The sequence below is a fragment of the Phaeoacremonium minimum genome (genome assembly GCF_000392275.1).
Source record: "Phaeoacremonium minimum UCRPA7 unplaced genomic scaffold PA7_03_scaffold_39, whole genome shotgun sequence".
Lineage (NCBI taxonomy): Eukaryota > Fungi > Ascomycota > Sordariomycetes > Togniniales > Togniniaceae > Phaeoacremonium > Phaeoacremonium minimum.
This window is the reverse complement of record NW_006920946.1, coordinates 175,892-195,401: the sequence shown is the minus strand read 5'-3', so window position 1 is coordinate 195,401 and position 19,510 is coordinate 175,892. Positions and strand designations below refer to the sequence as shown.

General features: G+C 51.7%; 5 protein-coding genes across 5 annotated transcripts; 3 read left to right on the top strand and 2 right to left on the bottom strand.

The window, feature by feature from the left end:
* Window positions 1-429, top strand: UCRPA7_506 (putative duf427 domain protein; the record flags this gene model as incomplete). Its single annotated transcript, XM_007913101.1, has 3 exons — window positions 1-190; window positions 261-341; window positions 398-429. The coding sequence occupies 3 exons, from the start codon at window positions 1-3 to the stop codon at window positions 427-429; spliced, it is 303 nt and encodes a 100-aa protein (XP_007911292.1).
* A 299-nt stretch (window positions 430-728) lies between these two features.
* On the bottom strand, window positions 729-2,575 carry UCRPA7_505 (putative inorganic phosphate transporter pho84 protein; the record flags this gene model as incomplete). The annotated part of the gene is made up of 3 exons (XM_007913100.1): window positions 729-1,268; window positions 1,321-2,019; window positions 2,072-2,575. The coding sequence occupies 3 exons, from the start codon at window positions 2,573-2,575 to the stop codon at window positions 729-731; spliced, it is 1,743 nt and encodes a 580-aa protein (XP_007911291.1).
* A 2,968-nt stretch (window positions 2,576-5,543) lies between these two features.
* On the bottom strand, window positions 5,544-6,790 carry UCRPA7_504 (putative dna-binding protein hgh1 protein; the record flags this gene model as incomplete). Its single annotated transcript, XM_007913099.1, has 4 exons — window positions 5,544-6,323; window positions 6,398-6,511; window positions 6,571-6,720; window positions 6,770-6,790. The coding sequence occupies 4 exons, from the start codon at window positions 6,788-6,790 to the stop codon at window positions 5,544-5,546; spliced, it is 1,065 nt and encodes a 354-aa protein (XP_007911290.1).
* Window positions 6,791-7,168: 378 nt separating this feature from the next.
* On the top strand, window positions 7,169-8,703 carry UCRPA7_503 (putative rrna processing protein; the record flags this gene model as incomplete). The annotated part of the gene is made up of 2 exons (XM_007913098.1): window positions 7,169-7,881; window positions 7,944-8,703. The coding sequence occupies 2 exons, from the start codon at window positions 7,169-7,171 to the stop codon at window positions 8,701-8,703; spliced, it is 1,473 nt and encodes a 490-aa protein (XP_007911289.1).
* Window positions 8,704-11,425: 2,722 nt separating this feature from the next.
* UCRPA7_502 (putative rna polymerase ii-associated protein) lies at window positions 11,426-12,718 on the top strand (the record flags this gene model as incomplete). Its single annotated transcript, XM_007913097.1, has 2 exons — window positions 11,426-12,013; window positions 12,065-12,718. 2 exons carry the CDS (start codon window positions 11,426-11,428, stop codon window positions 12,716-12,718), a joined length of 1,242 nt encoding a protein of 413 aa, XP_007911288.1.
* Window positions 12,719-19,510: the final 6,792 nt, after the last annotated feature.

Sequence of the window (19,510 nt, the reverse complement as noted above, 5' to 3'; positions counted from 1 at the left end):
ATGGTCAGCGGACACGCCAAAGCAACCGTCGACGGCACCGTCATCGCCGAGACGGACCAGTGGGAGGAGGTCGAGGGCAATGTCTACTTCCCGCCATCTGCAGTGAAGTCTGAGTATCTCACCGAGACGGACCTGCACACGACGTGCTCTTGGAAGGGCGACGCGAGTTACTACACCATCGGCGTCAACGGTGAGTTCTCCTCACTCCCCCTCTGCAAACTCGCCGGGTTGGATGGGGTCATTGACCTGAGCGGTAACAGGCAAGGAGCTGAAGAACGCGGCGTGGTTCTATCCCACGCCCAAGGACAAGGCACAGAACATCAAGGACTACGTCGCCTTCTGTAAGTGGCTTGCGGTTGCGATTGCCAGGCATATACTGACGGTATGGATATATTAGACAAGACTAAGGTGGATATCACTGTGAACTAGCAATTGGGACTATTCATATAGAATATGCTCATCACAGGCACGACAGATATTTTGTGAAGGGCGGTTAAGTGCTTCAAGCATCTGAGTCAAATGAACCTCATATTTTGCAAGAAGTGGCCAATATGTGAAGATATGCTCTTTATTAATTCAAAGCCAATTTTATTTGAATGAGGGTATCTCCCCAATGACACACAACTGTACGGCCCAAAGCTATGCCACAAAACTCGGCCCAATTACAGGATGTTTTGAACTCTATCCAGACAGACACAATCTAGCGAATTGTTTCTTTTCCCTACTCCCTAAACGGAGTCGGGGCCCCTCTTCTCGACCACGCCGCTCTCGCCACTGCCATTATCGATGGCGATGGGAGCCTCGCCCGCAGCGTAATCATCGTCACCAGAAAGCTCCTCGAGGGTCTTTCTCTTGGTCTCCTTGATGAGCAGGGTAGAGAAGCAGCCGAGCAGCATGAAAAGAGCGTAGATCTCAAGGACGTGGTCCAGCCAGGGGTTGGCGTTGCCACCCTTGACGGCACCTCGTGTGCGCAGGGGAGCGATGGCGCCCTGGCCGATGATGGAGCCGATCTTGCCGGAGGCAGCAGAAATACCGTGAGACGTGGAACGGTAGCGTGTCGGGAAACACTCTCCGGGCACGATGAACGTCGTCGAATTGGGTCCAAAGTTGAAGAAGAACTGGGCCAGGACGTAGACGGCTAGCAGGGCGTTGGGAGACAGGTGCCAGTAGGCGAAGCCCATGACGATGAAGAGAATGGTGAGGATGGCAAAGCCAGCGAGCTGGATGGGCTTGCGGCCGATTGTGTCGACCGTGGCGACAGTGACCCACTATTAATGAATAATTAGTTTCGAGTTCTTTCATTCTCAAGGATGTACATACATAACCAGGAACGGCACCCGCCAAGACGATAATCAAGTTACCAACGGCGGTGTTGTACAGAATCTCGTAGGTATTCTTGGCACCAGAAGTCGAATATCCAATAGCCTGTAGGATGGTTGCGTTGTTCAAAGAGAGACCATAGTAGGCAATGTCAAGGAAGCACCACGAGAGGGCAGTTCCAGCCAGAAGCATGCCGTTCTTGGGGATGCGGTAGTGGCGCATGAAGTCACCGAAGCTGGCCTTTGGGACACGCATCTGCTCAGTAGCGTTCTTCTGGGCGGCAATACGAGCAAGATCATCGGTTTGAGCCTCTCCGTGCTTGCCGCTGATATAGGCCTTAGCATCAGCGTCGGCCTTCTCAACATCGCGCCTGACATCGAAGGTGTAGCGGGGAGTCTCGGGGATGGTGAGGCGGTAGTAGAGGGCAATGCAACCGGGAACGGCACCGAAGCCGATCAGGGTCCTCCACATCTTGTCAACAGCGATGGCGCAGACACCGGTGCAGTTAGCCAGCTTGGTGGAGGTTTCCAGTGAGCCCTTGAAGCCAAGGGTGACGAAGAGCATTACGAAAGCAGCGCAGAGCTGGCCGAGACCCTGCATGGCGAAGACGGATCCCATCATGGCACCTCTCCACTTGGTGGTCGCGAACTCTGAAGTGATGATAGAAGACAGAGGGTAGTCACCACCGATACCGACACCCTACAACACTATTAGCGCCAAGTTTTATTGATTTTCGTGTGGGGTAACTCACCATGACAACACGCCAGAAGATGATGACGCCAATGACATCCATGGAAGGAGAACCGGAGCTGAGAGCCTGTGCCAGAGTCGCAAAGATGATGACGATAAGCTCAAGGCCATACATCCGCTTGCGTCCGACAATATCGGCGAGAGCGCCGAAGCCGAGTTGACCAATGACGGTTCCGGCCGAGGTGGCCAGCTTGATGGCGGTATCAGAGGTGGTGGGCATCTTGCCCTCGCCAGGGTAGTAGACAATTCCCAACATGGTGGTAAGCAGAGAGGCGACGAAGATATCGTAGGAATCGGTGAAGAAACCGACACCAGCGACAACAATGGCTCTCACATGGTACCAACCAAAGGGCGCCTTGTCGATCTCGGCGAGAGCAAGCCGTCTTCGCTCATTGGGATCCTGAATGTGAACGAAATCGTTGTGGAAGTTGTGGTAGGCAGCATTGCCGCCATGCGTCTTTCTTGCCGGGCCGGCAGAAACGGGGACGGGCTCCTCGGAAGACATGATTGCTGCCGTCGAGAGGCTTGGTTGGTATGGGTGGTAGTTATACAGGCAACGATATCAACTGGGAGGAGAATAGAAGTGACCCAGGACCAAGTGTCTTTCTATGGGCTCAGGGCTGCTGAAGAGACAACCTTTTTGAAGGGGAGACCGAGCTGAGGAGAGAAGAGAGAAAACGGCAATAGTGAGGGCGGACCGCAATCTATTTAAGAATGCGGCCGAGGAGGAGGAGGAGGAGGAGGGTAAGATAGATAGGCGATGCCGTACCGTAGGTAGCACGAGCAAGAAGCAGAACCCTGGGACTGGAGCGAGTTACCGGCTAGGGGCAGGGATCCATGCCATGGATGGATGGGTGGATGGGATGGGATAGGATGGGAATGGTACGAAAGCTACCCTGGCTCCCTGGCTACCTGGCTCGAAGGACCCCGGCGCATCCCAAAAAAATCCTAGATCCATAGACCGAGATACATCAACGTTAGTCGTCGAGATGGAGTACGTACATGCGTGTGTAGCATACGTGCATTAGGGTCGCTAGCTGGCTAGTGTGTTATGTGTAGTGTGTGTCAGTAGTGTGCGTGGATCGTTCGAGTTTTTGACGAACATGGAGCTCGGTGATCCATCTTTCCTAGACTGAAGAGATGGAAAGCGCGCCACTGGCTGGATGGGCTTTTGTTTGCCTTGCCTTAGGTTCCAGGTTGATTTGATGAGACTAAGGTTAGGTACCTTCCATTATTATTATTGAGTGTGGTAGGCAAGGAAGCGTGGGAAGGTATATTGGACTCTTCAGCCAGATCCACCGTTCGGTCAAGCTTTAGGATGAAAGAACGAAGCAACGCCGCCGTCTAGAAGCCTTCCCGCTCCAGAGAAACGGCAGCTGCGCCTTCTGACTGGCTCCTTCCCTGTCTTGCGAGGCATAATCAGCACACACATCCAATCCATCTATCCACCCTATCAGCCAGAGAGCCCTTCCTCGACTGAACATGTTCATTAGGGACTGAAGACATGGACACATGAAGATTTGCAACCTCCTGCACGCCAGCCAATCGGAGATGGCATCTCATGACGGACACCAACCTTGAAATGCGCTCCTCCTCCATTGCACCTGTTTTCAGGAACAGCGATACATCGCCTTTCCGTGGTACGGTGCGTGCCCTCCACATGCGCTTGTTCCATAGCAAGCCAGCAAGCGGGAATAAGACAGGCAGATTTCGCCAGCTTACTCTTTTCTCCATTAGTGCAGCACATGGGGAGAGCCATTGGCCCATTGGCACGCGAGCCTGTAAAACTCGGCAACTGCGAAGTAGCCAATTCACCTACTATGAGACTAGCACCGATCCACGCTCTCATGTCATCAGACAGTCAATCCGATGCGTGAGAAATCGACTGGGCTGGCTTGGCTGAGGAAAAGGCTAGATCACAGAGTTCCGCCGCGCTCTCGTTAACGTTATGCTTTGCCCATCTTGCGGCGCCCCAGGACGATGGTGATGGTGGGAGCTAAGATGTGCTAGAGGGACGGATGCCAGTGGGGTGGGGGCGCCATGAGTGCCTCTTTCGGCCAGCCAGGGGGCGCCCGCAGGGGTCCGCAGGGGTCCCTACCCCACGAATCGGCACTGGCCAGGCGACCACGTTTTGGAACAGTCGTCTCTGATTCGCCAGTCGTTTTAGACGCGTGCCTTCACACAACGACATGCCTTTGCACGCCACGACTCTCAATCTCCGTCCTCAGGTCGAATACGGCGCATGCAGTCTACCTGCGGGCCCCCCGTCACGAAATGCTTGGCGACGAAGCCGTCCATTTCGGAGACTGTGAATACCCATGCCTCTCGACATCTCGAGATCGTGCCCAGGCTCGCCAAGCGATGCCCAGGACGGCCCCGGATGCTTGACAGACGCGCCAAGCAGAGAGAAGCTTTTTGGGCTGAGGAGCCGCCGACAATGCCCAGGATGACGCGACGGCATTCAAGTGAGACGTCCGCTCATCCAAATGCCAGATTAGAAACGGTCTTATCACTCAGTCGTTGGAACTGACTGTCGGCGGCCAGCAGCACGTTGCGTGCGGCGTTCGCCCGCAGGTGTATGGATGCGGGCATTGCAGGCCAACAGGCCACTTCCTGGCCAGACGTCCCTTTCCGCTCACCGACCAACCAAAATTACGGAATCCCTCACGAGGGTCCCGAGATTGCCGGGTCTGAGCTCCCAGTGGCTCAGGTTGGATCGATCGCACCGATGCCTACCACCACACAACTAAACGCCAAGACAGAGCTTTTCATGCTGATATTTAAGAGAAAAACTAGCAGAACGACCGAGACAGTTTTAGGCCACGTCTCAGAGCAGCTAAAGATCCCAAACCTGCGAACATTCGGGTCTAGAATGGGAAGAATCCCGCTGGTACTTCTGCTTCAAGTCGCCACGGGGTGGGGGGCCGTCCGACTCTCTTGCCTTAGCTGATCCTGGCGCTTTGCCGCATATCCGCAATCGATCTCATCGATTCAGCGCAAAAAGACAAGCATTCGAAATGGGTTTCAGATTCGCCACGTTTGGTTGATGACCCAGTGGTGAGAACATGAGCTCGCGTTGGGCGCCTCTTTTCTCGCTGCGGATAGCCCAGACTTGGCAATGACAAGTGAATGGAGCCTGGACAATGTAATCTCGTCGTGACATTGATTCAAGAGCTGATATAAGAAGATGCTTCTGCCATGGTGGTATTACATGCCTCTATAGAAATGATAATACATCAGGCACCCTTCCCAATGCGGCTGTCGCCCAATCGGAGTCCCCTGTCTGCCCCAAATGAAGGGTACTTGGAGAAGCCGCATGCCTTGACATATTGTACGGATGGATCCAGGGCTGCTGCAGCTTCTTTCCCGCTTCTAGCCTGCCGTCCTGCATGGCTTAGGGTGGATGGGTCTCGAGAAGGGTGATTAGGCCGACGCCCGGTGATCAAATTTGCTTCGGTGACCAATGGTGTCCATCATATTTCTACTATCTGGTCGTCCTCGTCTTCTTCTATCACACGTGCTGCGTTGCCGTCATCCTCTTCGTCTCTCATTAGCACCTGCACTAACCTCTCGCAGGCTTCCCTGACGCCCTCATCGTCGACCCGGAGATGGGTCTCGCGAACGATCGGGTAGACTTTGATCTCCCGCATTAACTCTCGGCCCTCGCGTGTGCTTGTCAAGAGAGTTAGCGTCTCGACGTGCGTTTGAATGATGTTATGATCCTTGTCTCGCTGCTTGTCGGGCGGCAGTAACTGTAGATCTGGCAGCATCGACATTGTATCATCCACATCATACTCCTCGTTGCCGGTAATCGGTAGCAGGATGTATGGAAGAATGTTGATGTCATCTTCAGACAGGAACAGCGGGTGGGAGGGAACATCGAAGGCGACGTTTTTGATGGTGCTCGCTACTCCTTTTCTCCTCACGTCTGACTTGTGCTCCGTGAAGACCTTCAATTTCGTGATAGGGACAACCCCGTCATACTCTTGTTTCTGAACGAAGTATTGCCGGACCTCTGGGTGTTTGGCCAAATCAGCGAAAACGTAGGCCAGGTAGTCAAAGTCGGCGTTCTTGTTGAAAGAGCCATCTGAACCCTTGACAAAGAGATCCAACAGCTGGTTAATTACACGATTGTCTGAGCCCAGTGTTTCGGGCGCAGTTTGCTTTCGGTCCATGACAGACTTGAGCGCATCGGACTTGGCCAGGTTCGCCAATAACATGGCGTATAGGTTTGCATTGGGCTCCTCGGGGTACTGCGCTTGAATTAGTACCACTAGCCTCCGCAGTACACAATCTGACACAGAGAAATGCATTGGGCCTAACGTACTATGATATGAGCAAAGACGGCATCGAGAAATTTCTCATCCTTGACTAAGTTTGCTAGGACCTCGCTATCCCCCGAGAGGTTTACCAGCATTGTAATGACATGCTCGGCGATTTTCTAGAGAGCATTAGTACTCCCGTTTGTGAAGAGCCTCTTTGCGCAACTGGTGTACTTACAGGTTCATCTCGGATCAGAAGCTTGAGGTTCCGGATCGGCAGCTGTTGTTCGGTTTTGAATATGGATGGCTGCGCAATTGAGTATGGAACCAGGTGCTCAACAGCAATTTGTCGTATCTGAGGGTTAGGGTGGGCGATGAAGCCTACAAGCTGTAAAATGTATCAGATGGACGTCTAAAATGTTGCATAGCACGCTCACCTCTTCCAGCTCTGTAGGCATTGTGAAAAGACCTCTGATGTGTGACTTCAGAAGAGTCTCAATGAATGAGCTGTAAGTGGCTGTTGTATTTGAACCTCTTTGGTGGGGCAAAAGCCTCGCAATCGAAGTTTCGAGTGATGGAGGGGCAATGATAAGCGCGATAGGAAGTCGGTCCATGATTTTTCCGCCTTATCTAGGATATCAGCCAATCAAAGCCGATCCCGCAGCATCTTTATCGGGCAGAAAAAAAAAAATGTCCCTCAACTGCAAGTGCCCAGTCGAAAAATTGTCGTGGGGTAGCACTGACCGCCCCAAGAGTAACAACATTTTCGCCTGCGTCACAACCTCGAGAAGAAGCACCATATTCCAATCATTTTCTGAGTGTCTGGCGCTGTCATCATGCCAAAGGCAACGACCCCCAATGCGGCGGATCGCCGACGCCACAACCCCCTAGAAGCAGACATTCTAGGAGGCACAGGCACTCTGCGAAACAAGGCGCCGAAGCGCAAGTCTCGTTCAAAGGAAGAAGCTGAGGAGAACTTCGTCGACTCAAAAGCGTCAAGAAAGATTTTGAGGATAGGGCGGGAGCTCATTGAGGAGGATCGCCTAGAAAACCCCGTCACCGAGCCAGCACCGAGCGCCTTTGACTCGAGATTTGATTTTGAAGACGAGGAGCACGAGGTGTTTGATGATGACAACGACGAGGCATGGGGCGATGAAGACGATGTTGTGGAGGAGATTGAGATTGCCCCAGATGATCTGGACACATTCAACAAGTTCCTGCCGAACCCGAGCGACGAGGACGACCTGCTAAAACATGGCTGGGACGGCCCGTCTGGTGAAGAGGAGCCATCGGGAGGTGCTGGCGGCGCAAATCTGGCAGACATCATTCTAGCGAAAATTGCTGCATTTGAGTCCTCGTCAGGACCCAGACGAGACGTTCAGGCGCCGGACGAGTACATTGAGGAGGAACTACCGCCTAAGGTCATCGAGGTCTACGAGAAGGTCGGCATGATACTGAGCCGCTGGAGGTCCGGGCCTCTTCCGAAACCCATCAAAATTCTTCCGAGCATTCCCAATTGGGAGAGGATACTCGAGGTCACGAAACCTGAGTACGTTACAGCCCTGGTTTCTAGCTCGGGTAGAGCAATACATACTAACAATGCGACTGTAGGGAGTGGACGCCAAATGCTTGCTATGCGCTAACACGAATTTTCGTATCTTCCAAGGCCGGAGTTATTCAAAGATTCCTCGAGATGGTGATCTTGGATCGCGTGAGGGACGATATTTACGAGACAAAGAAACTGAACGTGCATCTGTACAATTCACTGAAGAAGTCACTGTACAAGCCCGCTGCGTTTTTCAAGGGCTTTCTATTTCCTTTAGTTGGGTCGGGTACCTGCACGTTGCGCGAAGCACATATCATATCCTCTGTGCTGGCTCGTGTTTCTATCCCTGTGCTGCATTCGGCTGCAGGCCTGAAGGGACTCTGCGACATCGCGGCCCAACAAGCATCCCTGGGCACGGAAGGCGGCGGCGCCTGCAATGTCTTCATCAAGACGCTCCTCGACAAACGATACGCATTGCCATTCCAGGTTGTTGATTCGCTGGTCTTCCACTTCCTCAGATTCCGAGCCATGGACCCGGCATCAATAAAGGATGAGGATGCTATGGCAGGCTTATCAGAGGGTGCGATGGCTCACAGGCTGCCGGTCATATGGCATCAGTGTCTTCTAAGCTTTGCCTCGAGGTATAGAAACGATATTACAGAGGACCAACGAGAGGCACTGCTGGATCTACTCTTGACGCATGGTCATTCGGCAATTGGCCCGGAGATTAGGCGCGAGTTGCTTGCTGGACGTGGCAGAGGTGTTCCCTTAGAGCCACCCGCTGCTACGTTTGACGGAGATGATACAATGCAGGTTGACTCCTGAGTCATCTATCTGAACAACAATAGCACGTGAGAGCACATGTCAGTTGACAGACGAGACTTTGACTCCGTCGAGTGTCGATGTCAGTAGGAAGGAGAGAGCAGTTGATGGACAGTGTCCTCTTTGTATATAGAAGCGCCGATGATGAGCGACTATCAGGCGTCACATGTTGAAGATAACGAATTCACGATGTAATAGATCGAGCTCCCATTTCAAGGCTCCGATACTGATTACTGTTACCTATGAATTAGAGGTTTTGGCGCTCGGGCTTGTGAAGTCTTTAGAGATGAAAAAGTAAATCGTCAAGCTCTTTTTGCCGAATGGCAATCACACCTTGTGTTGATTGAAGAAGGATTTATATGTGATTTGGGGAAGTTGGCACTGTTTTGACATGGATCTCGAAGGCTGAGTTGTCAGTGACAGGAAGGAGCGATGCCCCATTGTGAATGCTGCTGGTTTTGATTTCCGAGGCCACTGGGATGTACCATCTCTTTTTTGACTTGCTTCTGGAATCCCCTTTCATCTATTCTCATCTGATATTCCCTCAAATCCCGTCCTAAGCGAACGTTTTCAGTATTCTAGTAAGGTAGCTTTGGCACGTCGCGCCTACCTATACCTCATCGGGTTTTCTTCATATATCATCATTTGTGCGACTCGTTAGCACATCGAAGTACGGGAACGCCTGACTAGCCACACAGCTTGCCATGGCCTTGAACTCGAACGTTGCCCATTCTGCACTCAGTATTTGTATGCTGGAACAAGTGAGAGCGAGATTTTCCTTATTATTATCTACATTTCAATTATTTAGTGAGCCTATCGTACGTCTACCGTAGCTGATTGATAGCATATAGGTCAAGAGCATCGTAATTGTCGCAAGACCATCTCGAACTCGTTATTCCAAATCGTGGGATGGCGAGACGCATACGGAGCAAGGCCTTGTCCGACATAACGGATTCGCCGACCGGAACGCCTCGAGATCAGCTGCTCAACTCGCCTGGATCTCCTCGAACTCCGAATGCAATCGATCCTCCTCGCCCTGCAAAGCCAGGTTATGAGTGGGTATAGTTCCCTGCAGGCTACTGGGCTGAGAGAGAAATCTGCGATCGCAACATTACCAGAGCATCGAATATTTGGAAATGGAGGACAGGATCTACAAGGAGCCAAAGACAGTCTAACAACCACAAGAGCTTGAATAATGGGCCACCGAGGGAAACAAGTCCCATGTCCCCAAAGACCCAGGCAGTCAGAGGAGATTCAATTCCGCAGAGCCCGTACTTGACTGAATCCGCGCATGTGCACTCCCTGCAACACCCTTTGACAAGAAGACTTGTTCATGGCGATGACTCCACAATATGGACCTCAGGATCAGGCTCCTCAAGGGAACAAATTCCCGCCACCATGAGCGAGACATTATTGGCACCGACCGAGACCCGCTTGAACGTAACGAGCAACCCGCGAGACAGATCGTCAAAGGAAAGTAAAAGAAAATCCGTATGCTACTCGACTTTCTTGGAAGCGACAAGTTTGGACTGACGCTGGGAAATAGGCAACGCGGCAAGAATCCATCATAAGACATCATGTTGAAGAGCCTCCCGATGTGATCAATAGCTACTTCACGCAGATACCTATCACACGACCCCCACCTTCGATTGAAGACCATCGGGCGAAGGTGAAGCATGGGCTTAAATTTTTTGGTAAAGCTCCATGGCACAGGAAGAGATCCAGCGTTGACTCTGTCACGATGTCTGTGAGGCACATGCTACAAGGCGATACACCCCCGAAGATACCAGACCTTCCTCGCCCCGCAGGTACGGTATATTTGACATGGTTTCAACTAAACCTTGACCGCTAACAATATGTAGTCCCGATACCTTTTAGATCATCCACTTCATATCCCGCTGGTGTATGTTGGCACCATCTTTCTGAAACGTTTGCACTTTCGGAACTAATTATGGAACAGGAAGCATTCAAAGTTGATACTCCTCCTATTGGAGATGACTACTCTGACAAATTATTGCGCTCTATGGTTGAACTCAACCCAACCAATAATAGACCTGAAGTTCCGACTGGCCCTTCGAGTCAGGTAACATCGAGCACATCCTCAGACCGAAAAATTCGAGGCACGTCAAAAGGCTCAAAGAAACGATCCCCTGTTATGGATTCTTCCAGCTTCGACTTCGATATTCCTGAGCATTTACCCAGCAGTCCAATGTGTCCAGCGAATCCAAAGCATAAGACAAAAGGAAAAGGCGTCTGTGTTGTAAGTTTAATTACCGTTCTAAAAGATCACAACACCTATTTCTAACGCAAATTCTTAGTATCATGGAAGAGGTACCGGGAAAAGTCTGCCATCAAACAACGTTGGTAAGCCGGTAATGCATGAAGGCGATAGTTTGGAGACGGCTTGAAAAAAAATAAAAATTTGGAAAGAAGACCGTAACCTTTTAAATAAATCTGAAATAATTATGATCAATTGAAAAAGCATCGCTTTGCACTCGACATGTAACTCATTCCACTTACACCATCTTGCACAAGGCGATACCCATTATTTGGCTGGGGTCATCTCCCAATCAGAGCCTTAAAAACAGCCAATGTGGGTCCCCACCCCCCTACCTTTTCTCAGCCTTGCGCACCTCAGCTCTTCGCATCGTGACCGTCTCCAATCTTCGGCCATCGAAAGCACACCTACTCCCGCAACTGCTCGTTTCCCTTGACGCCTGCTAGAATGGCGACGGTCGAGCACGATCCCTTGCTACTACTGCGGCAGTCGATCGCGTCGGGAAGGAGCATTATCCCCACCACCTCTGCAGATGTCTCCAGTTCCGCAGAAGAGGCGACGCTGTCTCAGGCGACACATCTGCAGTTCACCGACCCGACCCGCATTGCCGTCCCAATCGATGTGCCGACCAGATTCATCACTAATGACGTTGCCGTTGACCTACGCAGTATATACTTTGCTTGGCTAAATCGAGAGGTTGCCATTCCAGAGTACAATAACTCTGCGACGACGCTCAACGAGGAACTTGGTGGTGGCGACAAGATTCACAAGCTCGCTTTCGTCGAGCGACTAGATCTTATCACATGGCTCGAGGGTGCTAGCGAAGAGAGTGAATACATCAAACCGCTTGCCGGCGAGAAGGAGGCTGGCGCTGCTGGCGCGGCAGCTGCCGTTGCTCTTAAGGGAGCGTCTGCGCCCGTCACAGCCGCAGCGCGCTCCGGAAGGGGCACGTTGGACCCGAGACTGGCGGTGATTTACAATGGCGAAAGGAAGATGGGTGATCGGAATACAGTGTTGCGCGGCACTAAGCCTATTGTACATTGCCTCCCAAGAGCTTCTCTTTCAGACTGAGCTAATTCGACACAGAACTTCAGCGAGTACCGTAAGCAGGCAGCGCTGTTCATGGTCAAGAAGCCCCAACATCCGTCGTCCAGCAGCATATCGAATAACCCAGCTCTGGCATCGCACCAGAAGAACAGGCGACCGGAGCCTATCATTCTCCTGTCGCCCTCTGCCTCGTCGCTGCTGCGCCTCTCGAACATCAAGTCATTTTTGGAAGGTGGACGCTATATACCTCCGGACGGCAGTCTGTCCAACGCTAACATGTTGGCCATTACGCGTATCGTGAAGGACATTGATCAAACGCGACCTATGCGCTTTATTTTGGTGGAGGGTCCGGAACAGTTCAAACCTGACTACTGGAATCGAGTGGTAGCTGTCTTCACAACTGGCCAGACTTGGCAATTCAAGAACTACAAATGGAGCAACGCGAACGAGTTGTTTAAGCACACAATGGGTATCTATGTCGGATGGAGAGGAGATCAGCCACCGGATGCCGTGCGCTCATGGGGACACCGAGTTCTGTCCTGCCAACTTGACAGGTGGAGAGATCCCAACGCTCCAGGTGCTGACACCAGCCGTTGGAGAGACAGAGAGGTGATGGAAAGCATCTGGAAGGCAATCGAGAATAACATGCGTGCCAAAGGATGGAAGCGTGATTCAGGTCCGGCATCGATTTGATGCCTTACTCTAGGTTATCTCGAGCCTGATTATGCGCAATAACCTAGCTACTACCTCAGCTCTGGAAGCTCAACCGGAGAATCGCCAACGGTGAACGAAATGATTGTTAAGTCTGTATACTATAGTGCAGCAGATGGATTCCGCAGAGGATGCGAAAAATTCAGGTGGCGTTTGGCATGCTGTCCTTGAGGGCAGGAGATCCGCGGCTCAAAGACTTGGCGTTAAAAGGACCTTGCTTTGCATGTAGCTTAGATAAAGAGGATACCTCACAAACCGCCTCATGAAGCAGCTTGGGCGATCTCAAACACTGTGAACATATTGGCCGTAATGGGGCCGAACGAGGTCTGCATGTCTGTGATTGCCGCTTTGTGCATAAGAATAACGTCACTTGAGAAATGTGTAAAGCTCATCACTAGAAAGTTGTCCTGTCCTCTTCCTCAGGCTCAAAAGCTCCGGCGTGATCAATCAATTCCAACCCAACTCCACATGTCAGCGTTTCCATTAGTCGTTGGTTATCAGAAGCTGAGACAACCGTATATACCCACCCCGAGATCGCCCAAACCTTATCCCTTGGTGGTGATTCCGCTTCTTCCGCGGAAAGAGATAAACTTTGGAATGGTGTTAGCTTGATGCATGCCAACCCGTTTTATTAACGCGACGCACTGATATTCTGCTGAATCTCACTTACGAAATTAATCAATAACAGGCGCATTGGCGCGTTCGTCCTTCTGCCATCAGTCGCAGCACTCAGTTAGGCAAAGCACAAAGGCTGCCGCTGTCATTGCGACGGCGACGAGGAGACCGGCATCTCTTCTGCCACTCCGCTCCTGCTCGGGGAGTCTCCTTCTCTCCCGGTCGCCGTAGACCTGCTCAATGCTTTCGTCCGAGTCTGCCGGATGATATGCCCGTGGCGGTGCTGCAACGACGTGATACGGCTCCCTTTTCACGATGGCACGACTGTTCCCCCGTGCGCGGCGCGGTCGGCGGCTGCGGCCTGCCTCCAAGTCGGAATCGGAGTCAGTGAGTGAAGCGCTGTCTGAATCTCGGTCGCGCTGGTTTGACCGGCTGTGGTAAGACATGCCTCGCTCATGGGCGTAGGCGTCATACCCTTTGTCGCTCATGACAGGTGATAATTGTCACGTTTCTCATATCTCAAAATATGGGAATCTGGAGGTGCTAGGGGCGCGGTGCTGCGCGGATGTACTGATATGTCTTGCGATTCACCCAGAGCCTTGCGACGTACGTGATAGATGAGGCGGATATGCATGCATGGCCGCCACCTTCTTCGTCTAAGCCTCGTCACTAGTTATCACCTTCCGGAACAAGATCGATGACTGCTCCGACAAGGCTCCGGTGATTGATATGATTTCAGTATTTGCCCATACTAACTGGGCAATCTGCAAGATCAGTCATCTTTCTAGATGAAGTTGGCTTTGAGTGAGGTTATCCATGGCTGCTCAACGTCACTGCCACATTGGCCCAGGGTACCCCGCATTGCTCAGTAACGAAGTAGACAGCATTGTAGTAGATCAATGACACAGTTGCAAGCAATTACTCTGGAAAGACATGGCATTTAGTCTGTTTATTTTTGTTTCCGATGAATCGTCATCTAATAATCCTAAAACTCATGTTCCCGGTGCGTATCATATGACAACACTGCGGTTACCTCGCAAGCATCCCAACTGCCGTTTCACAGACAAGGACTGCCCAGAAAGGCTGCAGACCATGATACAGGTGCTGTGGGTCTCTGAGGGCGACCGTTCGATTCATCTGTGAAAGTAAAACACACAGTGCCATCAAAGAACACCACATCCGGTCGTATTACAGGGTTGACAACTCGACCAAACCTAGCAGCTTGGTGGGGCGCAAGATGTCTCCATCGCTGAGTCAATGGCGGATACTGTTGGACTGACCAATCTCTCTCAAGAGAGATCAGACAGACAGGTTGAAAGGGGAACTCTGAAGGATGGTCTATTGGGTCTCGAAGCTTCGGAGACGAGGAGCACCCCGCTCGCGATAACGCAGGGTGGTGGACCACCGGTTCAAGCCATCTGCTCCTGTCGCTCTCGCAATGGGGTCTGGATCAGGCCGTTGTCAGGAACGAAGGAGCATGTATGTATGTGTATATGTGAGTATGTACAGTACTTCGGCGACTTGCAAAGCAGTTCTGAGATCCCCAAGGAGGGGGTGCACGGCATACGTAGCCGAGAGCCTCAAAGGTCCTTGCATCCTAACGGCCTTAACGGCGGCGCCGTTGCAGCGGCCAGTAGTCTCTCTTGCAAGAGCACACGCAGACATTTTCACGGGCTTCAGAGACGAGGGACGCACAGCTTTGCCGAGTCGATAGTCGACTCCCCACGCGAGGTCTATCAATTGTCTCGGATGCCGCGGGTGATGGCAGCATCGCTTAAGCACTGCCGTGACCGCCGCGCCTTCGTGCATTGCGGCGGTGAAGGGCTACACAGACGCGAGGTCGGTGGCCGTAACCCCTTCGCCTCTGGAGTGCATGACGCGGCCTATGTCCAGGTAATCGGTAGGAGAAAGACTTCACCGACAATGCACAATGGAGTATATGTGATGAAAGGTTACCTGGTATTACTATTATAGGTTTTCATTGCTGTCGCCCGGCAGGGAAATGTTGACCCCGGCTCGGCACACCGTTGTCGTGAGCCAGTGAGGGCGCGGAGCCGAGTCGTGGGGAACGCGTGGCCGGGGGAGGGTACGGACTACCGATTCGGCAGATGGGTGTCATGCGCGGCACCCCTTGCTTGAGATACCACAATGCGTAAGTGAAAATGCTGTTCGACGCGAAGATGGTCGAGGTCTGCGCACAAAGGTGACAGATCTTGTGCTACTGCGTGTATGTCGTATTGAGGTGGATATGGTGGGACCTTGGGTAGGACGATCAACTCTCTTCTGAGTGCACTGCATGCTTTGATGAGAGTACTTCTCCACCAGGGTGACTCTTGTAGTTCCTCAAGAGTAGATCTAGGTACTGAATGTCGAGCGAGGGTTATGAGACATGTTGAGGCCCCGATCGTTCTGTTTATTCGGGTAGCCCTATCCACTACTACGAAGGTGGTAATCCCTTATTGATAAGCTTACTGCCTCTTGCCGAAGTGACTTCTATTATCCTGGCGAAGGAAGATATACGTGATATAAGAACAAGGCTCAGCTTGCAAACGTTGGATGTTGTAATTAATGTGAACACCACGCTATAGTTGAAAACCACGTTTCTCGAATGATCGTTCGGCTTGAACCATAGATATTACTTGCTGTGACTCTTGATGAAGGCACCAAGCCCCAGACTGTCTAGATATCGCCGTAAGCGTAACTTTCGAGGAGGCTCGCGGTTGGAGATTGCCAATATTCCTGGCTCATGATCCTTCAACGAGCTCTTGATCGTTTGTGCAGAAATGTGAACAAGCGCATCAACGGCCGCAACTGCATCTGAAGTATCGACCTCCAAATACTCACAATTCCAACAATCTGCCAGCACCCGGGCTTCATCCTGTCGTACCTCTCGGTGATGCGAGTGGTCTCGTTTCGCAAGATGGACATCATTTTCGACATTGCCAACCAGTATCAAGAGAGGCGCGGCAGCCTCAGTAGTCACACCTAGGACCTGAGCCGAATGAATCAAGGCATCATGCATCGTTTGAGCACCCTTGAAAGTCTCTTGGGAACAGACGTCGAAGAGAAAGACGAAGGCTTGAGCATATCTGATGTGATATTCCATCATGCGGCTCCGGGGCCAGGACGAACCAACCCCTACCACATTGACAAGGCCACTGATCCCGGCGGAAGTCACCATTGTGCAGTGTTCCGACTTCGAGTTATTTAGATGCCCACCTTTAGCTGAGTTGACTCCAGCATTGGAATCTGCAGACCACTGTAAACGGTTTCGTCAGTGCCCGGGACCAGAATTCGATGGATGATCATACACTGTGTAATAAGTTGGTGCGCCCTGTACAGCCATCGTCACTGCTACAGAGCACAATGCAATACTCAGATCGTTCACGAGAGATGTATCTAGGGGTAAATAAGTATTGCGGATTTGTAGCTTTAATTGTCAGCTACTGCGTTTTCCAAGTGGAAGAGCAATCTTACATTCTGAACTCATCCTGGGTTGCATTTGAAACATTTCCAGTTGAGTGTAGTTGCAGAGTCCGAGGGCTGTACATCTGAGGCGGACGTGAGAATCAATGCCTGTGCCGCGAACTCGCAGTTAGGTGCCAGTCATCTCAAAGGTTACATCGGATTGGTATTGTTCAGCCAGAACCTAATTCTGATATCTCTGTTTTGAGCAATACTTTGTGAAACGCTGCATTTGGTATTCAGATGTGTAGAGTTACATTTAATTTAATCATCTGACTACCTGTTTACTTGTATATATGCTGGATTATTTTTATGAATGTGAAGCTAAGTACATTCACCACCGGTCGTCCACGCTACTGTGCTCAGGATCAGTATCGACATTAGTTGTTGGCGATAATTGCAGCCAAATCAAGACATCCAGATCTTGCAAGCTTATTCGTACATTTGAATTGTATCATCATGATTGGGTATAAACATGCCTCTTTAGGAGCTTCGTGATTTATTGGCCGAGCTCCGAAAACAATGGTGCCGGATGCGCCTCATAGGGATTTAGATCTGCTCATCGCAAAATGTACTGTAGACGTACGACCTCTGGTCAGCTATTTAGACACGGGTTCACTGTTTAAATTTTTTCGCCTCTGTTCACACGTAATTCTACGGCTCCAGCCCGGGTATTGTAAGATAAGCTACAAGACGCAATCTATTGGATCATGAGCTGCTGCAGATGCAGAGTACTTCAATGAAATATGTATACGCCCGCGGGTATTAAGGAGGGTTTTAATTCAACCGCCAGGTTTTTGCTGTTCTTTCATAATACACGGCAGAGGGCTGGGTTTAGAATAAGGCTCGTCGCCAAAGCCAACGTGCCGTCCCTCCCACGCGGCAAGCAGGGGTACTTAATGTGCTCTGTTTCAGCTCGCCTTGGCGTAGTTTAAACAGGAGGGGGATTCTCTCGACTATCTGTTCTTAGGGGTTTTTTCATCGACGCCGGAATAATCATGCTTTGAGACTCGGCTCATTGGCGGGCCGCAGTAGCAGCAGCAGTAGCAGCAGTAGGAGCGTGACTGGGCTTGCATCGCCGTTTGGAAAGAGGGGGTCATGCTGCGGTGCTGACAGGAGCATTTCGCAGGCAGCTAGGGGCAAGCCGTACAGTCCCTACAGAACCTAGGTAGGGGTTTCTCGTCTCCTTCGTTCGCCTGGCTCCTTCTACGAGGTGGCTTTTTCTTTCCACGTGGCGGGCTCCACTTAACCATGCTCGATAGACTCTGAGTCCCGCTTTGTTCCCGACTAGGGCGGTGGAGATTGGACTGAGAGACGGGGTACTTACCTAGATACTTACTGTAGGTAGGTACTGGATCGCACGCGACGTCAGGAGATGAGGAGAGCAACCTTGAAGTACCTACCAATACCGGAGGTACCGCTGCCCAGCGAGGTACATGTAGAGGTAGAGCAACTTCCCAAGGTTTTGCCTCGGTTTAGTCGGAGCCACTTGCACACTGTACTGCACCGCACCTTCCTGGCGATGGAAGCTTTCGTTCGTTCTTTCCTTCCCCTCCCTGTGGCCACTAACCACCCTGAGCCACCCTTCTATCCCCTACCTATCTTAGTCTTCACCCACCCGCCCTGTATTTTGGGCTCCGGCCTCACGATAAAGCCCAAAACTCCACTACGGACTCCTGTCTAGAACTCTTCCCACCCACTAGGAACGCACTCGTGGTGGATCGCTGTGCTAGACAGGCGCCTGCCTATCGGTCGGGAGATTGCCGTACATGGCCGTGTCATTCCCAGAGATCACTTGATTGCGCCGATCTCTGAACGATGTTTGCGGCTTGCCCAGGGAGGGAATGGGATCATTACGATGACCGTCGGCCAAGAGTCCGAAAGGCAGTCCAGCTGACGGGCGTGTTTTAGCACTGACCAGATTCGCTAGAGCTGCCAATTCGGATCGACACATTTGAGTCAGGATCTGGAAATGCGATTCAGACATTGTTTGTGGACTATTGACTCTCGGTAATTTTTCTCGCCGACAGCTATTACTGCATACTTGGATGGGCGGCCCTGATCAGCATGTCCGGGTGCCGCATTGTCGGAATGCAAGCACTACTGCTCCTACATGCCGCCGAGACACGCCTGTGTGATGGAATGCAGTGCCTTATCTGCCAAATTCCGCATCTGACGTGAGGAGAGCAAAGAACACACTCTCGAGACTTTTCATTGACGGGTAATTGACTACGGAGGAAAGCCACGTGGGAAGCGAGCGGCCTGTTGGACGGGACCCCTTCCGCAACCAAAACCAGTTACGTCGCAGTCGCAACAGAAACAAGAGCAAGCCGCATGGAAGCAGAGCGGTCGATAATGCTGGAACAAAACGTGGCTGGGATGCGAGATCATCATCAGCAGCAGCCAATTACCCGAGAGCCATCATATCTCCGGTTGGTGGATCCCTCTTGAACAGGCATTGAGAGGCGCACGAGGAGTAAGCTACCCATGGATCTCCAACATCTTCACTTACCTTACGTATGTGACCCCGTACGGTGTCGATAAAAGGGGGCCTGCTGCAGATTCACGATACACGACTCAGGGCCCCGACGGGACGCCTGTCATTGTTCGGCACTAGAACAGTGACAGTGGGTGCGATGGGCTATTTCCAGAAGACTCGGATGAGGTCAACAGTCAACCTCTCAAGTAATCTAT